This window comes from Dromiciops gliroides, chromosome 5, assembly GCF_019393635.1.
Source record: "Dromiciops gliroides isolate mDroGli1 chromosome 5, mDroGli1.pri, whole genome shotgun sequence".
NCBI classification, from domain to species: domain Eukaryota; kingdom Metazoa; phylum Chordata; class Mammalia; order Microbiotheria; family Microbiotheriidae; genus Dromiciops; species Dromiciops gliroides.
In genome coordinates this window covers 70055891-70075746 of record NC_057865.1, presented here as the reverse complement: position 1 = coordinate 70075746, position 19856 = coordinate 70055891, and the positions used below count along the sequence as shown (strand labels likewise).

Below are 19856 nucleotides of genomic sequence, written 5' to 3'. Positions count from 1 at the left end.
CTACTTCAAGTTAACTGGATTGTAAATTTTGCGAGTACTGCAAAAAACAAGGACATTTCTTGAGGGAATGTAGAACTAGAAAACAAGACCTTAATTGGACAATGACCGAGAGCCTTGAGGAATTCTCTGGGGGAAATCGAAATAATTTTGGAAACTTTTATCAGAAAGGAAACAACCAGAGTAATTATAGGCCTTATTACAGGCAGAATCAAAATGGATATAAATCTTTTCAGGGGGATACAAAGAGACAGTATCAGAATAACCGTAGACCCTATCAGGGAGGGAGTTCCTGATTAAAGCAGGCTCGTGGAGGAGGACTTCAGGAAGAACCCAACCAGGCTGAAACTCTAGACTAGACTGAAGCTGAAGCTTCTAATTTAAGGTGACCACAATTTAGATTTTAAACATCACACAATTGAGGACTGCACAAGGGGATGGCCAACATACTGCAAGCAGTCCAAGAGAAGATGCAATAGGAGAGGCAAAAGCATCTGCAAGCTCAGGTCAAACAGTCTATGGGGTCTATTAGCAGAACTCAACAAGAGAGCTAGAATCTCACCTACTCTCACAGGGCCAGAAGCCTAGGGTGCTGTGAGAGAGCATGGTTTATGTGCAATTATCAGAACTTGAGGCCTATAGAATCTCAGAGCAGCAGTGGATTGGGGGGCAGCACCCACAAGTCAAGGCAAGATATACCTTAAAGAACTAAAAGTTGGATATAGTGCCGCAACTTAACAGCCTGTCATGCATGTTGGTCTGAAGCCAGTATGATTTCCTACAAATGACTAGAGTCTCTCAGGATCATGGTACGAAACAGCACTGACTCCCAGTCAGAGATTGTGGGGAAAAAAAAAGAAATAGAGAAGGGCTGAAGCCAATAGATAGAATGGGCTACAAGAAGAGGAGGCAGAAACCAGAGATCAAGGCAAAAGCGTTGGTCTGATGCCATTCATTCCATCCAGAATGTCTGGCAGTGGCATTCAGACTACAGGAAGGGAGATGGCAGAGGAAAGGCAGTAAGGTCTTAGAACTCACGACATGATCGCTCCAAAAAACCTCCAAATTATGCCATAGGTCAATTCCTGGAGCAGCACAACCCAAAAAAGAATGGGCTGAGATCATTTTCTAGCCAAAAACAGCTTAGAAGGTTGGAAGGAGGGGGGCACTGTGCTGGGATGGGAGAGGAGTCCAACCCTGAGGACAGAGATCCAGTTCCAGGCAGGCCTTGCCAGAGAAAGAGACCCCCACCCCCCACCCCAGAGCCTCTGAATCAGCTGTAGTGCCAGCATCTTCTGGAACTAAGCTCATGGTCTGGTGAAAGGGCTGAGTGGTTGGCAGGGGGAAGATTATAGGGGTCTCTTCTGGCGCTGAGACAGAACTTGGGTGTTTCACCCCTGCTGGGAACCAGGAAGTAGGCTTGAGTGATAGTGGACCAGGTAGGGGAGGGGTACAGCCTCCTCAGAGCTAACAACCACAGTACACAAAGTTTTGCTGCCTAGTTAATTAGCAAATTGGCCTGGGGTTATCTAAGGACCAGAGAACAGATCAGGTGAGTGAAGAACCTGTCCCTTCTTAAATCATATCACCTGGGACCCCCTGAAGGTCGGGACAGTGCAGTCTGAAAACAATGCCCCACTTTAAGAAGGAGTTAAAAGTCAAGGAGTAAAAGACAGGCAAGATGAGCAGACAGAGAAAGTTGAAGACCACAGAAAGTTTCTTTAGTGACAAGGAAAGATCGAGATGCACCCTCAGAAGAGGATAGCAATGTCAGGGCTCCTACATCCAAAGCTTCCAAGAAAAATATGAATTGGTCTCAGGCCATAGAGGTACTCAAAAAGGAATTTGAAGAAAAAGTAAGAGAGGAAGAGGAAAAAATGGAAAGAGAAATGAGTCATGAAAGAGGGTCATGAAAAAATAGTCAACAGCTTGAAAAGCCAAACTGGCCAAATGGAAAAGGAGGTACAAAAGCTCTCTGAAGATAATCATTGCTTCCAAATTAGGTCTGAGCAAATAGAAGCTAATGACTTTATGAGAAATCAAAACACAATAAAACAAATCCAAATGAATAAAAAAAATAGAGGGTGATGTGAAATATCTCCTTGGAAAAACAACTGACCTGGAAAACAGATCCAGGAGAGAGAATTTTAAAATTATGGGACTACCTGAAATCCATGATCAAGGAAAGAGCTTAGACATCATCTTCCAGGAAATTGTCAAAGAAAATTGCTCTGCTATTCTAGAAGCAGAAGGTAAAATAGAAATTGAAAGGATCCACTGATCACCTCCTGAAAGAGATCCCCAAAGGAAAACTCCCAGGGATAGTATAGCCAAATTCCTCAGCTCCCAGGTCAAGGAGAAAATATTGCAAGCTGCCAAAAAAGAAAGAATTCAAGTACTGTGGAGCCCCAGTCAGGATAGCACAAGATCTAGCAGCTTCTACATTAAAGGATTAGAGGGCATGGGTAAGGAGCTAAAATTCTAGCTAGAATGTCTAAAATCGAATGAGTGGTTGCCTTAAATTAGAAGCTTTAGCAAGAGTTTAGACCTTTAAGCATTTATTAAGGTGCGTTAGAATCTAGTGACCAGAAAGAAAGAGGCCAAGATTCATTCATCTACCTATCTAAGGGAGCCAACATCTCTGCTCCAGCCAAGCCAAGCCAAGGTTTCAGGTGAAAAAGACCTCGCTCACCCCTTTCTCTTCCCAGAAGCCTCTTATGAAACAGGAAACAGGGCCATACACACACACACACACACACACAGATCCAAGTGAATTGGTTGGCAGCCCTGATTGACACAGCTAATAGGCGGCTCTACAGATGCAAGTTCTGGACACTAGCCAATTTCCGGACGCTAAAATCACATGGCTTCCAAAGCACATGCTCTCTCCTCATGGGGGAGCCTCCCTGCAATATCTCTCCAGGGGGAGGGGGGGAGTCATTCCAATTCTCACACATGGAATATGATATTCCAGAGGCAAAAGAAATTGGGATTACAATCAAGAATCACCTATCCAGCAAAACTGCATATAATCTTTCAGGGGGGAAAATGGGACTTCAATGAAAAAGAGGACTTTCAGATATTTGTGATGAAAAGACCTAAAAAGAACAGAAAATTTGACTTTCAACTACAAGACCCTAGAGAAGCATAAAAAGGTAAACAGGAAAAAGGAAATTAAGAGGGATGTTAAAAGGTTGAGAAAATAATACATCTAACTCATAAGAACTTTCTCAGTATTAGGGCAGATAATAGAAATAAATTTAGACAGAGGGCACAGGTGGAAATTGATTATGAAGGAATGATATCTGGGGCAGCTAAGTGGTGCAGTAGATAGAGCACCAACCCTGGAGTCAGGAGGACCTGAGTTCAAATCTGGCCTCAGACACCTGACACTTAACTAGTTGTGTGACCCTGGACAAGTCACTTAACCCCAATTGCCTCACACACAAAAAAAAATTAAATGAAGGGATGGTATCTGTACAGCATTTTTTTTTGTTTATCTTTTTTTGGTGGGGTGGTTGGAGTTGGGTAACATGCCTGTAGTCAAGCAGTGGGTGAGTGTCTTGTGTCTAAGGCCAGATTTGGGCTGGGGTCCTCCTGGGTCCAGGGTGGGTGCCTTGTCCACTGTGTCACTTAGCTCCCCCATGATGACATCTTTAGGGTAAAATTGAGGGATGAGAGGAATGCACTGAGGGAGGGGGAAAGGAAGAGGTAAAATGGGGTGAAATCCCACATGAAAAAAACAGTAAAGGGCTTATGGAGTGGGGGGAGAGATGGGGGAGGAGCGGAGTAGTGAATGAGCCTTACAGTCATCAGAATTGGCTCAAAGACCTCAGTCTCATCAGAATTAGCTCAAGGAGGGAATAACATACACACTCAATTGGGTGGAGTAATCTATCTAAGCAGGGCAGTGAATGAGCCTTACACTCATCAAAACTGGCTCAGACTTCAGGAAGGATAGACTCAAGCATTGCATTTTTACCCCATCCAGGAATGGGGGAAAGAGAATATAAGAGTGGTAGAGCTGGGCCCTAACATAAAGTTCAAACCCAAAACTGAGTCTGGAGAAACAAGCAAATACAAGAAAATCCCAAACACAATGAGAAATACAATGGGTTAATAGAAACCTAAGGGAATAATTCACAAGAGAGTAATCCCACAGTAAGGAGAAGAAGACCCTCAGAGAAAGAAATGACTGGGCCATAAGGATTCCAAGAATTCTTGGCAAAATGAAGAGACTGAAAATAAGGTTAAAACTTTTTAAAAATGGAAGAATAAATAGGTTAAAACAAAAAATATGGGGTAGCTAGGTGGTGCAGTGGATAGAGCACCAGCCCTGGAGTCAGGAGGACCTGAGTTCAAATCCAGCCTCAAACACTTGACACTTACTAGCTGTGTGACCCTGAGAAAGTCACTTAACCCAACTGCCCCACCAAAAAAAAAAAAAAAAAGGAAAACCTCACCAAAATAGTGGACTTCACCAAAAATAGAACAAAGTAAATAGAATTCAATAATTCCGTGAGACAACAAAAAATATTTGAATAAAGCTGAAAGACTAAAAAAATAGAAGACTATGTAAGGTATCTATTATCAAAAACAACTAATCTGAAAAACAGGTCAAGGAAAAGCAGAGAAGCTTTAAAACTTACATGTTAAATTTATTATACATTTAAAAGGAAAAGCAAGATGTTCATAAAAGAGATTCTTGGGGGCAGCTAGGTGGCGCAGTGGATAGAGCACCGGCTCTGGAGTCAGGAGGACCTGAGTTCAAATCCGACCTCAGACACTTAACACTTACTAGCTGTGTGACCCTGGACAAGTCACTTAACCCCAATTGCCTCACTTAAAAAAAAAAAGAGAGAGAGATTCTCAGATTTATATACAAACCTCTTTATGTTCCAATCTATATGTGGAAACACTCATTTTATTTGGAATTTGTTAAGTTCAGAATTAAAACAAGTTAATTAAACAAATTAAAACAAAGAAAGAAAAGGCTATGTGTGCTTGATGCTTCTATATGCTCTCCTTTCACCCTCTTCTAAATCCTCTGCAATCTGGCTTCTGACCTCATCATTCAGGTGAAACTGCTCTTCCCAAAATTATCAATAATTTCTTCATCTTGTGGCTTTTCTCAGTCCTCAACCATCCTGACTTCTCTGGCACATTGTTGGTTGCCTTATTCTCCTGGATACTCTCCTTTCTGTTTTGTTTCTGTCATAATATTGCTCTCTCTTGGTTCTCCTCCTTATACTCATCTGGCATGGATGTGACTGTAGTCAACAGATCATAAAGGACAGACCAAGAAGTTGAAAGAATATAAAAAACAGACTGTATATGTCCAACTGGCTCTTGGGCTTTTTTGCTAGATCTTCATCCAAGTTATCCCCACTAACTGTAGATGTTGCCCAAAGCTCTGTCCTTGGTCCTGTTCTTGTGTGGCCATCAGTTCTCAGATTAAATTGTCATCTCTAAATATATGATTCCCAGATCTAGATACACAGTCATAGTTTCTCTCCCAAACTCCTGCATCAACAGATGTCTATTAGATATTTGAACTGGATGTCCCACATTGTAGGCATCTCAAACTCAACATGTCCAATACAGAGCTATTTTTCTTTCCTCCCCACTCCCAACCTCCCCTTTTCTGAATTCCCCTATTGTTGTTTAGGACAGGCTCCCAGTCACCGAGATTTGCATCCTCAGTACCATCCCCAATCAGTTGCCAAATCTTGTCATTCTCTAAAGAATCAACAAACCATTAACAACATTTAAATTACATGTTTCAATATTTTTATTTGTTATTTCATCTTTAGTTACAAGAGATACTCCAGTGTTTCCTCAATTGGACTGCAAGCTCCTAGAGGAAAGAAGTAGACAATGTCCTATCTATGTTCTGTAATGATTTATTTTCTCTCTGATCCACAGGGGGTAGGGGCTGAGAGAGAGGAACTTTTTAAAAAAATGTTTCCCAGTTTAAAAAAATATTTTCCCTATAAGATTTGTTTTGGGGTTTTTTTGGTTTGTTTTTGGTGAGGCAATGAGGGTTAAGTGACTTGCCCAAGGTCACACAGCTAGTAAGTGTCAAGTGTCTGAGACTGGATTTGAACTCAGGTCCTCCTGAATCCAGGGCCAGTGCTTTATCCACTGCACCACCTAGCTGTGCCCCCCCATAAGATTTAAATACTTAAAAAGCTTTTCTCAATAAATGTCTCCTCTATGCTACATATATAATCATAGGTAAACATTAAATTCCATTTCTACAAATATCTCAAAAATATTAAGTATGGTAAGAAATATTGTTTGCATTGTTAATTAATATGTAAATATGAAAGAAAGAATATATTTTGTTAGTTAATGCCTCCAGAGCAAAAAACCCACTGAAAACAAAGTTGAAAAAAATGTTACTATATAACAGTAACATATGACCAAAGAGTATTAAAGAAATCTTCATTGATTATAATAAATTTGGTTAAGGGATCTCCATATACCTAGGCTTTTTAGTGTTCAAAAATTAAACCAAATATCATCTTAATCATTTAAAGTGACTATATTTACCTCTTCCACATGATAGACCTCTTTTTGAAACCACTTTGAGAGAAAAAAAGAATATTAATTACTACCATGTTAAAATTCCATCTTGAAACAAAATATCAATATAAGTAAACTATGTGTCTTTGTCTATACACTGAAGTATGTATCCCAGAGAGATTATAGCTTCCCTGATTTTAATCCGAATTCCAAACCACCCCAGATAGGCAACAAACTACAGGGACAGCAGATAAGTAAAAAAATATACAGGAAAGTCTGATAATCTTCATTTTGTTAAAAAGCCTTCCCAGACACAATGTGGAAATTCTTGCCCCTTCCCCACCAGGAAAAACAATTCTCCTGGTCCAGACCTCCAGAAATCAAGCTCCCCATCACCTTGGGAGAATTATTCCACAGGTGAGTGCCCTAATTTCATCAATCAATCTTACCCATTTAGCCAGAAAACCAGGGTCTACTCAGCAAAGGCATCTTGTTATGTCCTGCACCACTAACCTTCCACCCCCACCCCCCTAACCCCTGCACTTCTCCATCTAGCACTGGATACAGCTATCAAATGAACACTATCACTGCAACTGTCAAGGGCATGAAAATTAACTGTTCATGTTTTCACTCATAATCTCTGTCACTCCCCAGGCCAAAACTTCTTTGCCTGGCTCCCAATTCCCCTGCACATGCTATATCCCTATATAAAAATATAACCTCCTTGAGGGCAAGGACTATATCATATTTTAATTTTCATCATATTTCTATCCCCAATGCCTGCTTACCACCAGGTGGTACATAGTAAGTATTTAAATACTTGTTTAGCCATTTATTCATTTATATATAATCCTACTTTATATACTTACCTTTGTGGATTTTTTTAACAAATATTTTTTTACTTTTTTTTATAAATATAGTCATATAAATGTTTTATAAAAGTCTTGTAAATACCAGAAACAACTCTCATAATTACCTTAAAAAGAGATTCCAATATCTGGAAAATAAAAGCACATGATCAATAAATGTGATTACAACACCAATCTTCAAAATGTAAAATATATGATATTGTATTTATTTCAAGTGTATAACAATTCTCTTATTAATGAAAAGCTACCTTGTCATGACAATGTGACTTTACATCTAGCTTTCTGAATAATAATAATAACAGTTGTTATAAAGAAATTTAATATTTGAAAAATATTTATCAATATCTTATTTGACTCTTGCAATAAGCCTGGAAGGCAAGTACCACTATTATCACCATTTTACAGATGAGAAAACTGAGGCAGTGAGGATTAAGTGACTTTCCCAGTATCACACAGCCAATATGGATCTGACACCAGATTTGAACTCCAAGCTTTCAGACTCCAGTTCCACTGCTCTATCCAATGCAAAGCTAGAATTAGAATTTGGGTTCTCTGGACTGAAATCCAGAACCTTTTCTACTATATTGTACTTTTCCTCTCCAATTCATTTTTCACGTAGCTGCCAAAATAATGTTTCAAATAATAAACATATCTAACGATATCACTTACCTACTCAAAAACCTCCAGTGCTTTTCCACTGAATATAAGACAAATAGAAACTCTTTATTCTGACATTTTTTTTTCTGTGTTATCTGGCTTTAGCCTACATTTAATAGTCTCTATTCCATGCAAATTGGACTACCAATTTTTCTGCCATCTCCCTCTACCTTATCCTGCATCCTTGAATCTTCATTGGTTATCAACCACGCCTACAGTGCAATTCCACAGCAACTGTTTAAATCTGTTTCTTCCTTCAAGAGTCAGAGGGTCAGCTTGTGTACCATCTTGTCCTAATTCCACCAGATGACCACTCCACCCCAAGTGGACACCACACTTTCTACTTTATACCCTACTTATCTGTAAGAATTTTTTCCTCCATTAGACTAGGAATCTCTTAGATTGGAGTTCCTGAATCAGTTATGCAATCAGTCAACAATCATTTCTTTTTTTTGGTTTTTTGGTTTTTGTTTTTGTTTTAGTGAGACAATTGGGGTTAAGTGACTTGCCCAGGGTCACACAGCTAGTCAGTGTTAAGTGTCTGAGGCCGGATTTGAACTCAGGTACTCCTGAATCCAGGGCCGGTGCTTTATCCACTGCGCCATCTAGCTGCCCCAACAATCATTTCTTAAATGCTTACTATGTGCCAGGCACAGTTCTAAGCCTTGGGATAGAAAGGAAAGTAAGAAAAAGTCCCTGCCTACACATATTTCATTTATTTATTTATTCATTTAGATTTGCAGGGCAATCAGGGTTAAGTGACTTGCCCAAGGTCACACAGCTAGTAAGTGTCAAGTGTCTGATGCTATATTTGAACTCAGGTCCTCTTGGCTCCAGGGCTGGTGCTCTATCCACCCAGCTACCCTCTACATACATTTTAATAAAGAAGACAACATGTAGGTAATATGAGATAGAGAGAGAGAGAGAGAGAGGGAGAGTAGTTGGAAAGTAATCTGAAAGAGGAAGGTGTGAACATCTGGGGGATTCAGGAAAGGCCTCCACAAAGGGAGAACTTGAGCTGAATCTTGAATGAAGAAAGGGAAACCAAGAGACTGAGGTAAAGGGGAATGTACAAAAACAGGAACTGGAGGGTCATGCAGAAGGAACTGCAAGTAGGGGCCAGTGTAGCTGGATGGGATAGTTTGAGGAAGGGATTATGATAGAAGAACACTAGACAAATGGGAAGGAAACACATTATGAGGATCTTTTAATGACAAACAGAGGAGTTTAAATTAGAGCCTAGAGCTAACAGGAAGTCACTGAACTTCATTGAACATCGTCAGAATTATGCATTAAAAAAGTCAACTTGGTACATGATTTAGACATAAAGGGTAATATCACAGGCAACTTAGGAGAGAAAGGAATAGTTTACCTCTCAGATCTATGGAGAGGAAAACAATTTATGACCAAACAAGTGTTAGAGGATAATATGAAATTCAAAATGGATGATTTTGATTACATTAATTATTTTTTTGCATGGCAATTGGGTTTAAGTGACTTGCCCAGGGTCACACAGCTAGTAAGTGTCTGAGGCCGGATTTGAACTCAGGTACTCCTGAATCCAGGGCTGGTGCTTTATCCACTGCGCCACCTAGCTGCCCCCGATTACATTAAATTTAAAAGGTTTTGTACAAACAGAAGCAATGCAGCCAAAATTAGAAGGGAGGCAGAAAGGTGGGAAACTATTTTTACAGCCAGTGTTTCTGATAAAGACCTCATTTCTAAAATATATAGGGAACTAAATCAAATTTATAAGAATACAAGCCATTCCCCGACTGACTGCCAAAGGATATGAACAGGCATTTTTCAGATGAAGAAATCAAAGGTATCTATACCATATGAAAAATGCTCAAAATCACTATTGGTTAGAGAAATGCAAATTAAAACAACTCTGAGGTACTACCTCACAACTATCAGATTGGCTAATATGACAAAAAAAGGAAAATAATAAATGTTAGAGAAGCTGTGAAAAAAACTGGATTGTTGGTGGAATTGTGAACTGATTCAGCCATTCTGGAGAATAATTTTGAACTATGCCCAAAGGGCTATGGGGCTGTGCATACCCTTTGATCCAGTAATACCACCACTAGGTCTATATCCCAAAGAGATCATAAAAAAGGGAAAAGGACCCACATGTACAAAAATATTTATAGCAGCTCTCTTTCTGGTAGCAAAGCATTGGAAATTGAGGGAATACCCATCAAGTGGGGAATGGCTGAACAAGTTGTGGTATGTGAATGTAATGGAATACTACTGTGCTATAAGAAATGATGAGCAGGCAGATTTCAAAAAAACCTGGAAAGATTTAAGTGGGCTGATGCTGAGTGAAGTGAGCAGAACCAGGAGAACATTGTACACAGTGACAGCAACATTGTGTGATGATCAACTGTGATAGACTTAACTCTTCACAGCAATACAATGATCCAAGACAACTCCAAAGGACTCATGATAGAAAATGTTCTCCACAACCAGAAAAAAGAACTGTAGATTCTGAATGCAGACTGAACCATACTGTTTCTACTTTTTTGGGGGGTTTTGGTTTTGGTGGGTTTTTTGGAGGTTTTTCCCTTTTGTTCTGATTCTTCTTTCACATCACCAATACAGAAATATGTTTAATGTGATGGTACATATATAACCTATATCAGATTGCTTTCTGTCTTGGGGAGGGAGAAAAATTAGGAACTAAAAATCTCATGAAAACAAATGTGGAAAACTATCTTTATATGTAACTGGAAAATAAAATACTTTTATGTTAAAAAAAAAAGTCAACTCAGCAGCTGACTGTAAGAGGAATCATTGTATTTACATTTTCTAAAGTAAATTTAAGATGTTTTCATTCTTTGTAATTTACAAAGGATAAATACCTGTTGTTCTTCTTTAACTGCTTCTTCAAGCTGTTTTGCAAGAGATGTACATAATAATAAGAATGAAGTCATATCTTCTGCTTCTGTCTGAAAGAAAGTTAATAAAGAAATATGACTTTAATTTCAGTCTCCATAAATAGAGGCAGGGAGGTGGTGAGAGGCAGCTAGGTAATACAATGAATAGAATGTCAGACTTATAGTCAAGAAGACCAGAGTTCAAATCTGGCCCCAGATACTTCCTAACTCTGTGACCCTGAGCAAGTCACTTAACCTGTCTGCCTGCTTCATCATCTGTAAAATGGGGATAATCATAGCATTTATCTCCCAGAGTTGTGGAGAAGATCAAATGAGATATTTGTAAAGCACATTACTTGGCACATAGTATGCATCATATGAACGTTAATTATTATTATTACTCTATTTATTTACTTACATTTATTTATATCATACTATACCTTTTAAAATATCATAAGCATAATGTCAAGGATCTACTATTTGGTTCTGGGAGTAAATACAGACTAATACTAACTTCTGTCATCACAAATACTTGGGTGAGGATCCAGTTAACTGACACTTCCCAGATCCTATAGCTGGCAAACTCCTTTTTACCCTGTAACTGTTAGAGTTATGGAGCTGAAGTTCCGCTAAAGAGTTCTGGTTTGTACAGAACACAAAAGGCAGTATGGAAGAGTGGCTAGAGAGCCAGCTTTGGGCAGGTCCTTCCCACAAAACTTCTGATTATGTGGTCTTAACTTCCCTGGACGTAAGTAAAATGGGGGGGGGGGGGTTAGACAGCCCCTTCCAACTCTAGATCTGTGACCCTATGATTTCTCTCCTCAAGCCTTCCATACCTTCCCTGCCCCTCTATCTCTCAGCAGCAGAACTTGCCTTATGCTTTACCAAGAAAATAAGAGAGTGTTTGCCATTCTCTCTTCCTCTACATCTCAAACCCCCCAAACATAATCCCTCATTCACTCCTACTTTTACTCCCGTCTCTTATGAAGCTGTGACATTCTTGCCAAGGCTACCCTCGATCCCATCCCATCCCATCTTATGCAGCAGACTGCCCCAACAATTATCCCCTTTTTATCTAACATTCAATTTTTCCCTAGATGCCATTTCCTTCCTTGGCCTACAAACATGCCCAAATCTTCTCCATCCTTGGTCACGGGAATACTTCTCTAACCTAAACCATCCTGTATCTCTCTTACCTTTCACTACAACCAAACTTCTAGAAAATCCATCTATGCTCAGTATCCAAATTGACCCTTCTCTCAGTGACTTTTCACTCCTCTGAACTTTCAACTGAATCCCTGAACTGAAACTGCTCTCAATTGACCAATGATCTAATAATTGTCATATATGAACTTTTTCTCAGCTCTCATCCTTCTTAACTTCCATTCTGCATTTGAAACCCTCTGAGTAATAAAGTACAATCCAGCCATGCTTGTGTGCTAAACTCCTTATGCCATAGTTATATGACTGGGGTGAACTGAAATGCAATAAGGAAAGGAAGAAGATGGAGTTTTTCCAACTGAAAATACCTTTTATTAGGTCAGTTTATGTTATTGCCAGGATACTCAGGGATGAACTGTTTGATTAGAAATCCTCATACCTGCATTGGCAACAACATTTTTGGGAATGTGTGCATCTCTGTACTGAGCCCTGGCACAGAACACCATAGACCTAACAATAACTACATTTAATAGTCTTAAGTATGAATAACCCCAGTCACTTTGATTTGGTGGTGGAAGGAGAGCCCCAATGCTGTACAGAGGATCAATGCCTCCTAACAGTATCTGAGAATGCTTTTCTATTTAGTACATAAAGGTTCAACAGAAGAACCATGAGTGATTTTCAAGGTCAATTTGTATCACCTACAATGTTGCAGCAACTTGATAGCATGCTCTTGAAGTTATCTGTGCTTGAAGAGTACTTTCTATGCTGCAGTGGGTTAGAGGGACATAGGACTAACCTGGGAAGCGCTCTGACATCGTGTGCCCCTTATGCCCAAAAAGAGTTTGGTATTTTCCCCAGAACAACCTCTGGTGTTAGAATAAGAGAGAAAAGGGAAAAGGGGAAGGAAAAAAGTGATAGGAGGAGGAAAGAGAGAGGGAGGGAGAGAGAGATCAATAACATATTGTTTGCTATATTTTAAGCACTGTGCTAAACACTGAATATACAAATGCAAGATAGAACACATAACTTCTAGAGTGAGTCCAGAGCTGGGTTACAAATAGCATCAGGTGCTTGTCTAAGAGTGACCCTGGCTCATTAGATCTATATAGCACTTTAGATTTACAATGCACCTTATATACCGCATCTCACTTATAAGTGTACTTCACCAGTGCTTTAGAAATTTGTAATTAGGTGGCATCTTCTCAGCTGTTTCCCCAGTACTATTATGATGTTGCACACAAGCATGAGAGCTCATTACATTTTTTTTCCTGGGAGAGGCAATTGGGGTTAAGTGACTTGCCCAGGGTCACACAGCTAGTTAAGTGTCAAGTGTCTGAGGTCAAATTTGAACTCAGGTCCTCCTGACTCCAGGGCCAGTGCTCTATCCACTGCGCCACCTAGCTGCCCCAAGCTCATTACATATTTAGAAATCCTTACCTACACATGCACAATTCTTAGAACTTGGATCACCTATTTTCTTTTTATTGATCATGCAAAATAGGTCAAGCTAAAACATAAGATTTTTTAAGTAAATGGTAATTACTTATACATGACATGATAATAGCTTATATTTATATGGTGCTAAAAAGCTTATGAGATACTTTTTTCACAAACAAATCTATAAGGTAGGCAGCATTAAATTTTATTATCTCCATTAGACAGATAAAGAAACTGAGGCATAAAGAGGCTAAAGTGGCTTGCTCAAGATTACACTGCTAGCAAATGGCACAGCCAAGACTCAAACTCAAGTCTTTTCACTTTAAGTGCACTTTTTACAATTCTGTGTTGCACATCATATGAGAACCTTAAATTATTTAATTTCAAGGCTTTCAGTCTGCAAAATTAACTAATGTCCTATTTTATCAATTTTGTTCATTTGAAGTTCTATTAAAATTATTTGCCAAAAATGAATAATGTTTACAGACTGGAAAATCTTTGTGAAGGTAAAACAAAGAGTTCTATGAACAGTATAAGTGAGGAAATTTGCCACATGAAGAGATGTATGGAGAACATATGGCATAGGGCACAGCAGGAAAGAAATGAAAATAAAATGGAATCATTAGAGAAAGAAAACAATTGATTGGTCTGGGTAGATCAGGAGTAGGCAAATGATTAAGGAGAGTGAGAGCTGTACGTGTCTGCAGAATTGATACACCCACTTTAACCAAATCTTAAAGACAGTGCTCATGTTTTTACATTTGAGAGGAAAAACCATTGTCTAAGGAACCCTTTAACTCAAAAAACTTGACAAATATTTTTAACTCCCATTGTCCACCTCTCCACAGACCTGTCCTCTTAGTAAAGGCAACCAACTTTCTGGATCTTTCTGAATACCAAATCAGGACCTTCCCTGAGACCCACATAAGCTAATGGTTCAATTATCTGAGAGGATTCTGACTCCTTTAGAGACCAAGGGATTACGAATGGACTTCAAAGGTCATCTGGTCCAACCTATAACTAAACTATCCCTGAAAAGTATCATCTGGCCTTTGCGTGAAGACTCCTAGTGAAAGGAAACTCACTATGTCCCTTAGCAACCCTGAACTTTTTGGAGTAACCCTAAAATTGTTAGAAGTTTCTTCTTTCTTTTTTGTTTTTGTTTTTGTTTTTTTGCGGGGCAATGGGGGTTAAGTGACTTGCCCAGGGTCACACAGCTAGTAAGTGTCTGAGGCCGGATTTGAACTCAGGTACTCCTGAATCCAGGGCCGGTGCTTTATCCACTGCACCACCTAGCCGCCCCTAGAAGTTTCTTCTTGAGCTGAAGTCTGCCTCTCTGCAGTGCTGACTCTTTGCTACTAGGTTTGCCCTCTGAGGTAAAACAAAGCTGAATCCCTCTTCTACATGAAGGACCTTCAAGTATCTGAAGACATTTATGTCCAAAGACTGACTTTCAATAGTAAATTGATTAAATTCTATTTCATGGGGGCAGCTAGGTGGCACAGTGGATGGAGCACCAGCCCGGGATTCAGGAGGACCTGAGTTCAAATCCAGTCTCAGACACCTGACACTTACTAACTGTGTGACCCTGGGCAAGTCACTTAACCCTCATTGCCCCACTCCCCCCCAAAAAAAAGAAAGAAAGAAAGAAAAAGAAATTCTACTTCACCTTCTTTGACATTCAAAAATGACTTACACACTTAATAAAAGCAAAAAGGTCAATAAAATCATAATCACAGAAACAGAGTGTTAAAAAAAATCTTAGAAGTCATTTAGTTCAACATACATCAAAGCATGAATCCTAAGAATCAGACAATGTACCACAACACATTGAGTATTAGACTCAAGATCAGAAAACCCATATGAACTCACTCAGGGAGAGGTAACTAAGACCTGAGTATTTTTTATTGTTTTTTTGTTGTTGTTTTTATGTAATGTGTATATGTACATCTATCTCTCTTCCTTTAACATCCTTCCCCTCCCCTCACTCAAGAGAGCCATTTATTTTTTAAAAGGAGAGAAAAAAATTAGCAAAATTAATCAATACATCTAAAAATGCTGATGTTATATGCAATTTTCATGCCTATGGACCTCCACTTTTGCAAAGGAGTTGAAAGTGGTGTCTTCTCATATCTCTTCTTTGGGGCCAAGCTTGGTCATTATATTTTTTTCCTTTTTTTTTTTTTTGTGGGACAATGAGGGTTAAGTGACTTGCCCAGGGTCACACAGCTGGTAAGTGTCAAGTGTCTGAGACTGGATTTGAACTCAGGTACTCCTGAATCCAGGACCAGTGCTTTATCCACTGTACCACCTAACTGCCCCCTTGGTCATTGTATTTTTGCAACATCTGGTTTAGATTCTGTGATTTTTTTTTCCTTTTTATATTGTTTAGTTATTGTGTTTCCTGGCTGTGTTTACTTCCCTTTGTATCAGTTCATAGAAGTTCATGCTTCAAGTTTATCACTTTTGGTTATTTCTTACAGCACAGTACTATTCCACTACATTCATGTACTACAGTTTGTTTAGCCATTCCTCTACTGATGGTCATCTACTTTGTTTCCCATTTACTACTACAAATGTGTGTATATGGAGCTTTTATGTCAGTGACCTCATTAGGATATATGCCTAGCAGAGGAATTTCTGAGTCAAAGGGTATGGATATGTTATCCACTTTTTTTGCATAATTCCAAACTGATTTTCAAAATGGTACTATGAATTCATAGCTCCATCACCAATGTATTATTGTGTCTGTCTTAACACAACCCTTCCGACATGGATTATTCTCATTTTTTGTCATCTTTACCAATCTGTTGGGTGTGTTTTAATGTATATTTCTCTTATTAGTGATTTAGAGCATTATTTCATACAGTTAAAAGTTTGCAATTCTTTTAAGAAATGTTTGTTCATATCTTTTGATCATTTATCTATTGGGGAATGGCTTTTGGTCTTTTATATTTTTGTCAGCTCTCTATATTTTGGATATCAAACTCTTATCATAGATATTAGATATGAAGATTATTTTTTCCATTTGATTACTTCCCTTCTCCTAGCTGCATTTATTTGTGCAAAAGTTTTCCAATATCATGCAATCAAAATTATCTATTTTATTTTTTGTAACTGCATCTGCCCTTTCACCCACTATCTCTAGCAGTTCTTTATCGCTTTGCACCTCCAATAAAACAGGCTTATCATAGATGTGCCTGGACTGCCTCCATTCCTGTACTGTAAAGCCCTGGATAATCTGGCTCATATTGTTTCAAGGATGGGAGCTACAGAATCACAGGGTACTGACCTCAGTTGATCTATACAAAGCAGGTCACAGATTCGCAGAATTAGAAGAAGCCTTGGATGTTTTTGTCTACCTCACTTGGCATCAACGCCACATTTGCCTCAAGGAATTTCTTGTGATGCCTCCTTTCTCTATTACCGCAAAAAGTGTATTTGATGTAATTGTTGGTTTTTAAATGTCTGATAAAATTCACTTGCAAATATTTCTGGCCCTGGTTTTCTTTTCTCTTTAGGAATTCATTTATTGCTTGATCAATTTCTCTGAGTTTGGGTCACTTTTTGTTTTCAGTATTCTCTGATGAGCCATAGAACACTATAGTCTCTGAAGAACTGAAACTTCAAAAAAGGCAATAAAAAATAAAGAAGACTTCTGTCTTCCTGTCTTCCCACCCCTTTTCTCTCTCCAAGCATAATGAATCACAACTGGATCTATGATCTGATCATTGTGGGTATTCTTTCCAACAATGCAGATTACAACACATTCCTACCTAATCATGCCGTGCAACATTTGTCCATGTCCTCCCAATGTTCTGGATGGGAGAGGAGGAAGTCATCCTTGCTTTCTCTGAAGATTTGAGTACACTGATGACCACTGGTTATCCCTTATTTTCACACCATGTAACCAGACTATGTTCTTTGTTCATTTGTTCTATATGTATGAACATTCTGCTTTTCCTCCATGCTTTCTCATTTATTCTGTTACTGACCACTAATGCACTTTGCCATTATTTTTCTTTTTGAATGATGCTCAATTTCAGTTCTTCAAGAAATGAGTCTTTGTTTCAGAAATAAATTTGAGGGGCAGCTAGGTAGCACAATGGATAGATCACTGGCCCTGGATTCGGGAGGACCTGAATTCAAATCCAGCCTCAGACATTTAAAAAAAAAACTTACTAACTGTGTGACGCTGGGCAAGTCACTTAACCCCAATTGCCTCACCATAAATAGATAGATAGATAGATAGCTAAATAAATAAATTTTAGGTCATTAAAATAATTTGCAGTTTCTCAAAGGCAATACAGTCCATGTACCTCCTCCTTTCTAATCAATTCTAAACTCATTTTCCATTTGCTACAGTGTACTGATGCATGAGTTCTATAAGTTGTCAATTCAATACTATGTCATATTCTGGACAACAGATGTTCTTCACCTGCTTGGGTTTTCCTACATAGATAGGTTGAACTTTTTTGAATGATTGTGCATCTCACTTAGAAAGCTCTACAATGTCCTGAGACTTGATGCAATCAGTACAATATCATCTGCAAACAGGAGCATGTGGAGAACCTTACCATATTGAGAGAATCTCTATTTAACATGGACTACGCACTGGATCACCAGTGCTAAAAAGGGCAAATTCCTTTGACCACAGGACAACAAACAAATAAAAGATATAAAAGAACTTCAAGTATTTTAAATCAAATGTTTTATCATCATTAGTCTCTAACATCACAATGACATATGCTTACAGAGGATGAAGAAATGACACTGAAAGAAATAAAGATGGAAAAGCAGACAACTAATCCAAACAAACTGTAACGATTGGAATGACGCCACCTGCTGGAGACTTACTGTAGAAAAGCTGCGCCATGAGGTGAAAGTCTCTGAGGGCAAGACCATGCGTCTTTTCTTTGGCGTCAGGAAGTGACATTTGCTGGTGGGAGGAAGAAGGGGGAGCTGGGCGCTCTGACTCGCTCTTTTCTGTGGACTCTGGCGGAGAGCGGAACTAGAAATGCACTCCCCCTTTAATAGATAGATGAATGTAGGCCTTTCTCTCTCTCTTTACCAAATTCTTATTCTCCTTAATAAATGCTTAAAAGTCTAACTCTTGCTAAAGCTTATAATTTATTGGTGACCACTCATTAGATATTTTAGACACACTAGCTAGAATTTTAGCCCTTAACAAAACACAGAGGTCCATGCTCAAACTAAAACAATTTTTAAGACACTGAAGAACTGAGTCTCAAGATATCTGAAGAAAGGGGAAATATCAAAGGGATGAAAAAATCTTAGACACCATTACCAAAAAGAAGCAACCAAGAAAATATCACTACCAACCCATTTGTCTATTTTCACATCTTTTTAACATTCTTGAGTATTATTCACTCATAAATAATTCACTCCTGCTTTGCATGGTGTTGAATGAAGCTAGAGAAAATCATGAAACCATGCTGCCTGGTTCTACCACAAATTTGTTAGTTAATCTCAACTGGGTTATCACTGCAGTAAAGCTATACTTTTATACCTATTTAATCAACTATGCCTATCACCAAAGCAGTTTTTCTGAATGTTTTCATTCCTCCTCAAATTTCCTATGGCCTATAACCCTTTACCCTCTCATCATATTTCATATTCCTCAGATATGAAAAAGTTGAGGACATTCACCCAGAGTTCCTTCTTTCCTCCTCTTCATTTCACATCACCTTCTATATTGTCCTTCACCCCTTTCAGAAAAAAGGTTGCCCTTCTCAAGAACTCAAACTCCTAAAATAAGTAATCCAATTCTATCCCATCTTCTATACTTTTTTTTTTTTTTTGGTGAGGCAATTGGGGTTGTGACTTGCCCAGGGTCACAGAGCTAGTAAGTGTCAAGTGTCTGAGGCCGAATTTGAACTCCGGTCCTCCTGAATCCAGGGCTGGTGCTCTATCCACTGCACACTGAGCTACCTAGCTGCCCCATCCCATCCTCTCTAGCAGATTGCCCCTCTATTAACCCCACCCTCTCCCTTTAACTTTAGTCTCTCCCTATCTACTTGTTTCTTCCCTGCTGACTACAAATATGTCTATGTCTTCCCCAGCCTCATAAAAACCCTCACTCGATTTGACTATCTCCACTGGCTATCATCCCATATTTATTCTCCCTTTTGTGGCTAAATTATGGAGAAGGTAATCTACAACTGATGTCTCTATTTCCTTTCCTCTCATTCTTCTTAACTCTCTGAAGTCTGACTTCAAACCTCATTATTCATCATTCACTCAAGATGGCAGCAAGGTTATGAAGTGGGCCTGGAGACAGGAAGATCAAAGTTCAAATCCAGCC

General features: G+C 38.9%; 1 protein-coding gene across 1 annotated transcript in view; it reads right to left on the bottom strand.

Annotated features, from left to right (window-relative positions):
* The window catches only part of CCDC7 (coiled-coil domain containing 7), a 108004-nt gene that overhangs the window by 70591 nt on the left and 17557 nt on the right, over nucleotides 1-19856 (bottom strand). Inside the window, exons 4-6 of the mRNA XM_043965647.1 lie at nucleotides 10916-11002; nucleotides 7502-7522; nucleotides 6553-6585 (exon numbers count right to left, since the gene is read on the bottom strand). Coding sequence (XP_043821582.1) covers nucleotides 6553-6585; nucleotides 7502-7522; nucleotides 10916-11002 — 141 coding nt within the window. The remainder of the gene's footprint in view (nucleotides 1-6552; nucleotides 6586-7501; nucleotides 7523-10915; nucleotides 11003-19856) is intronic.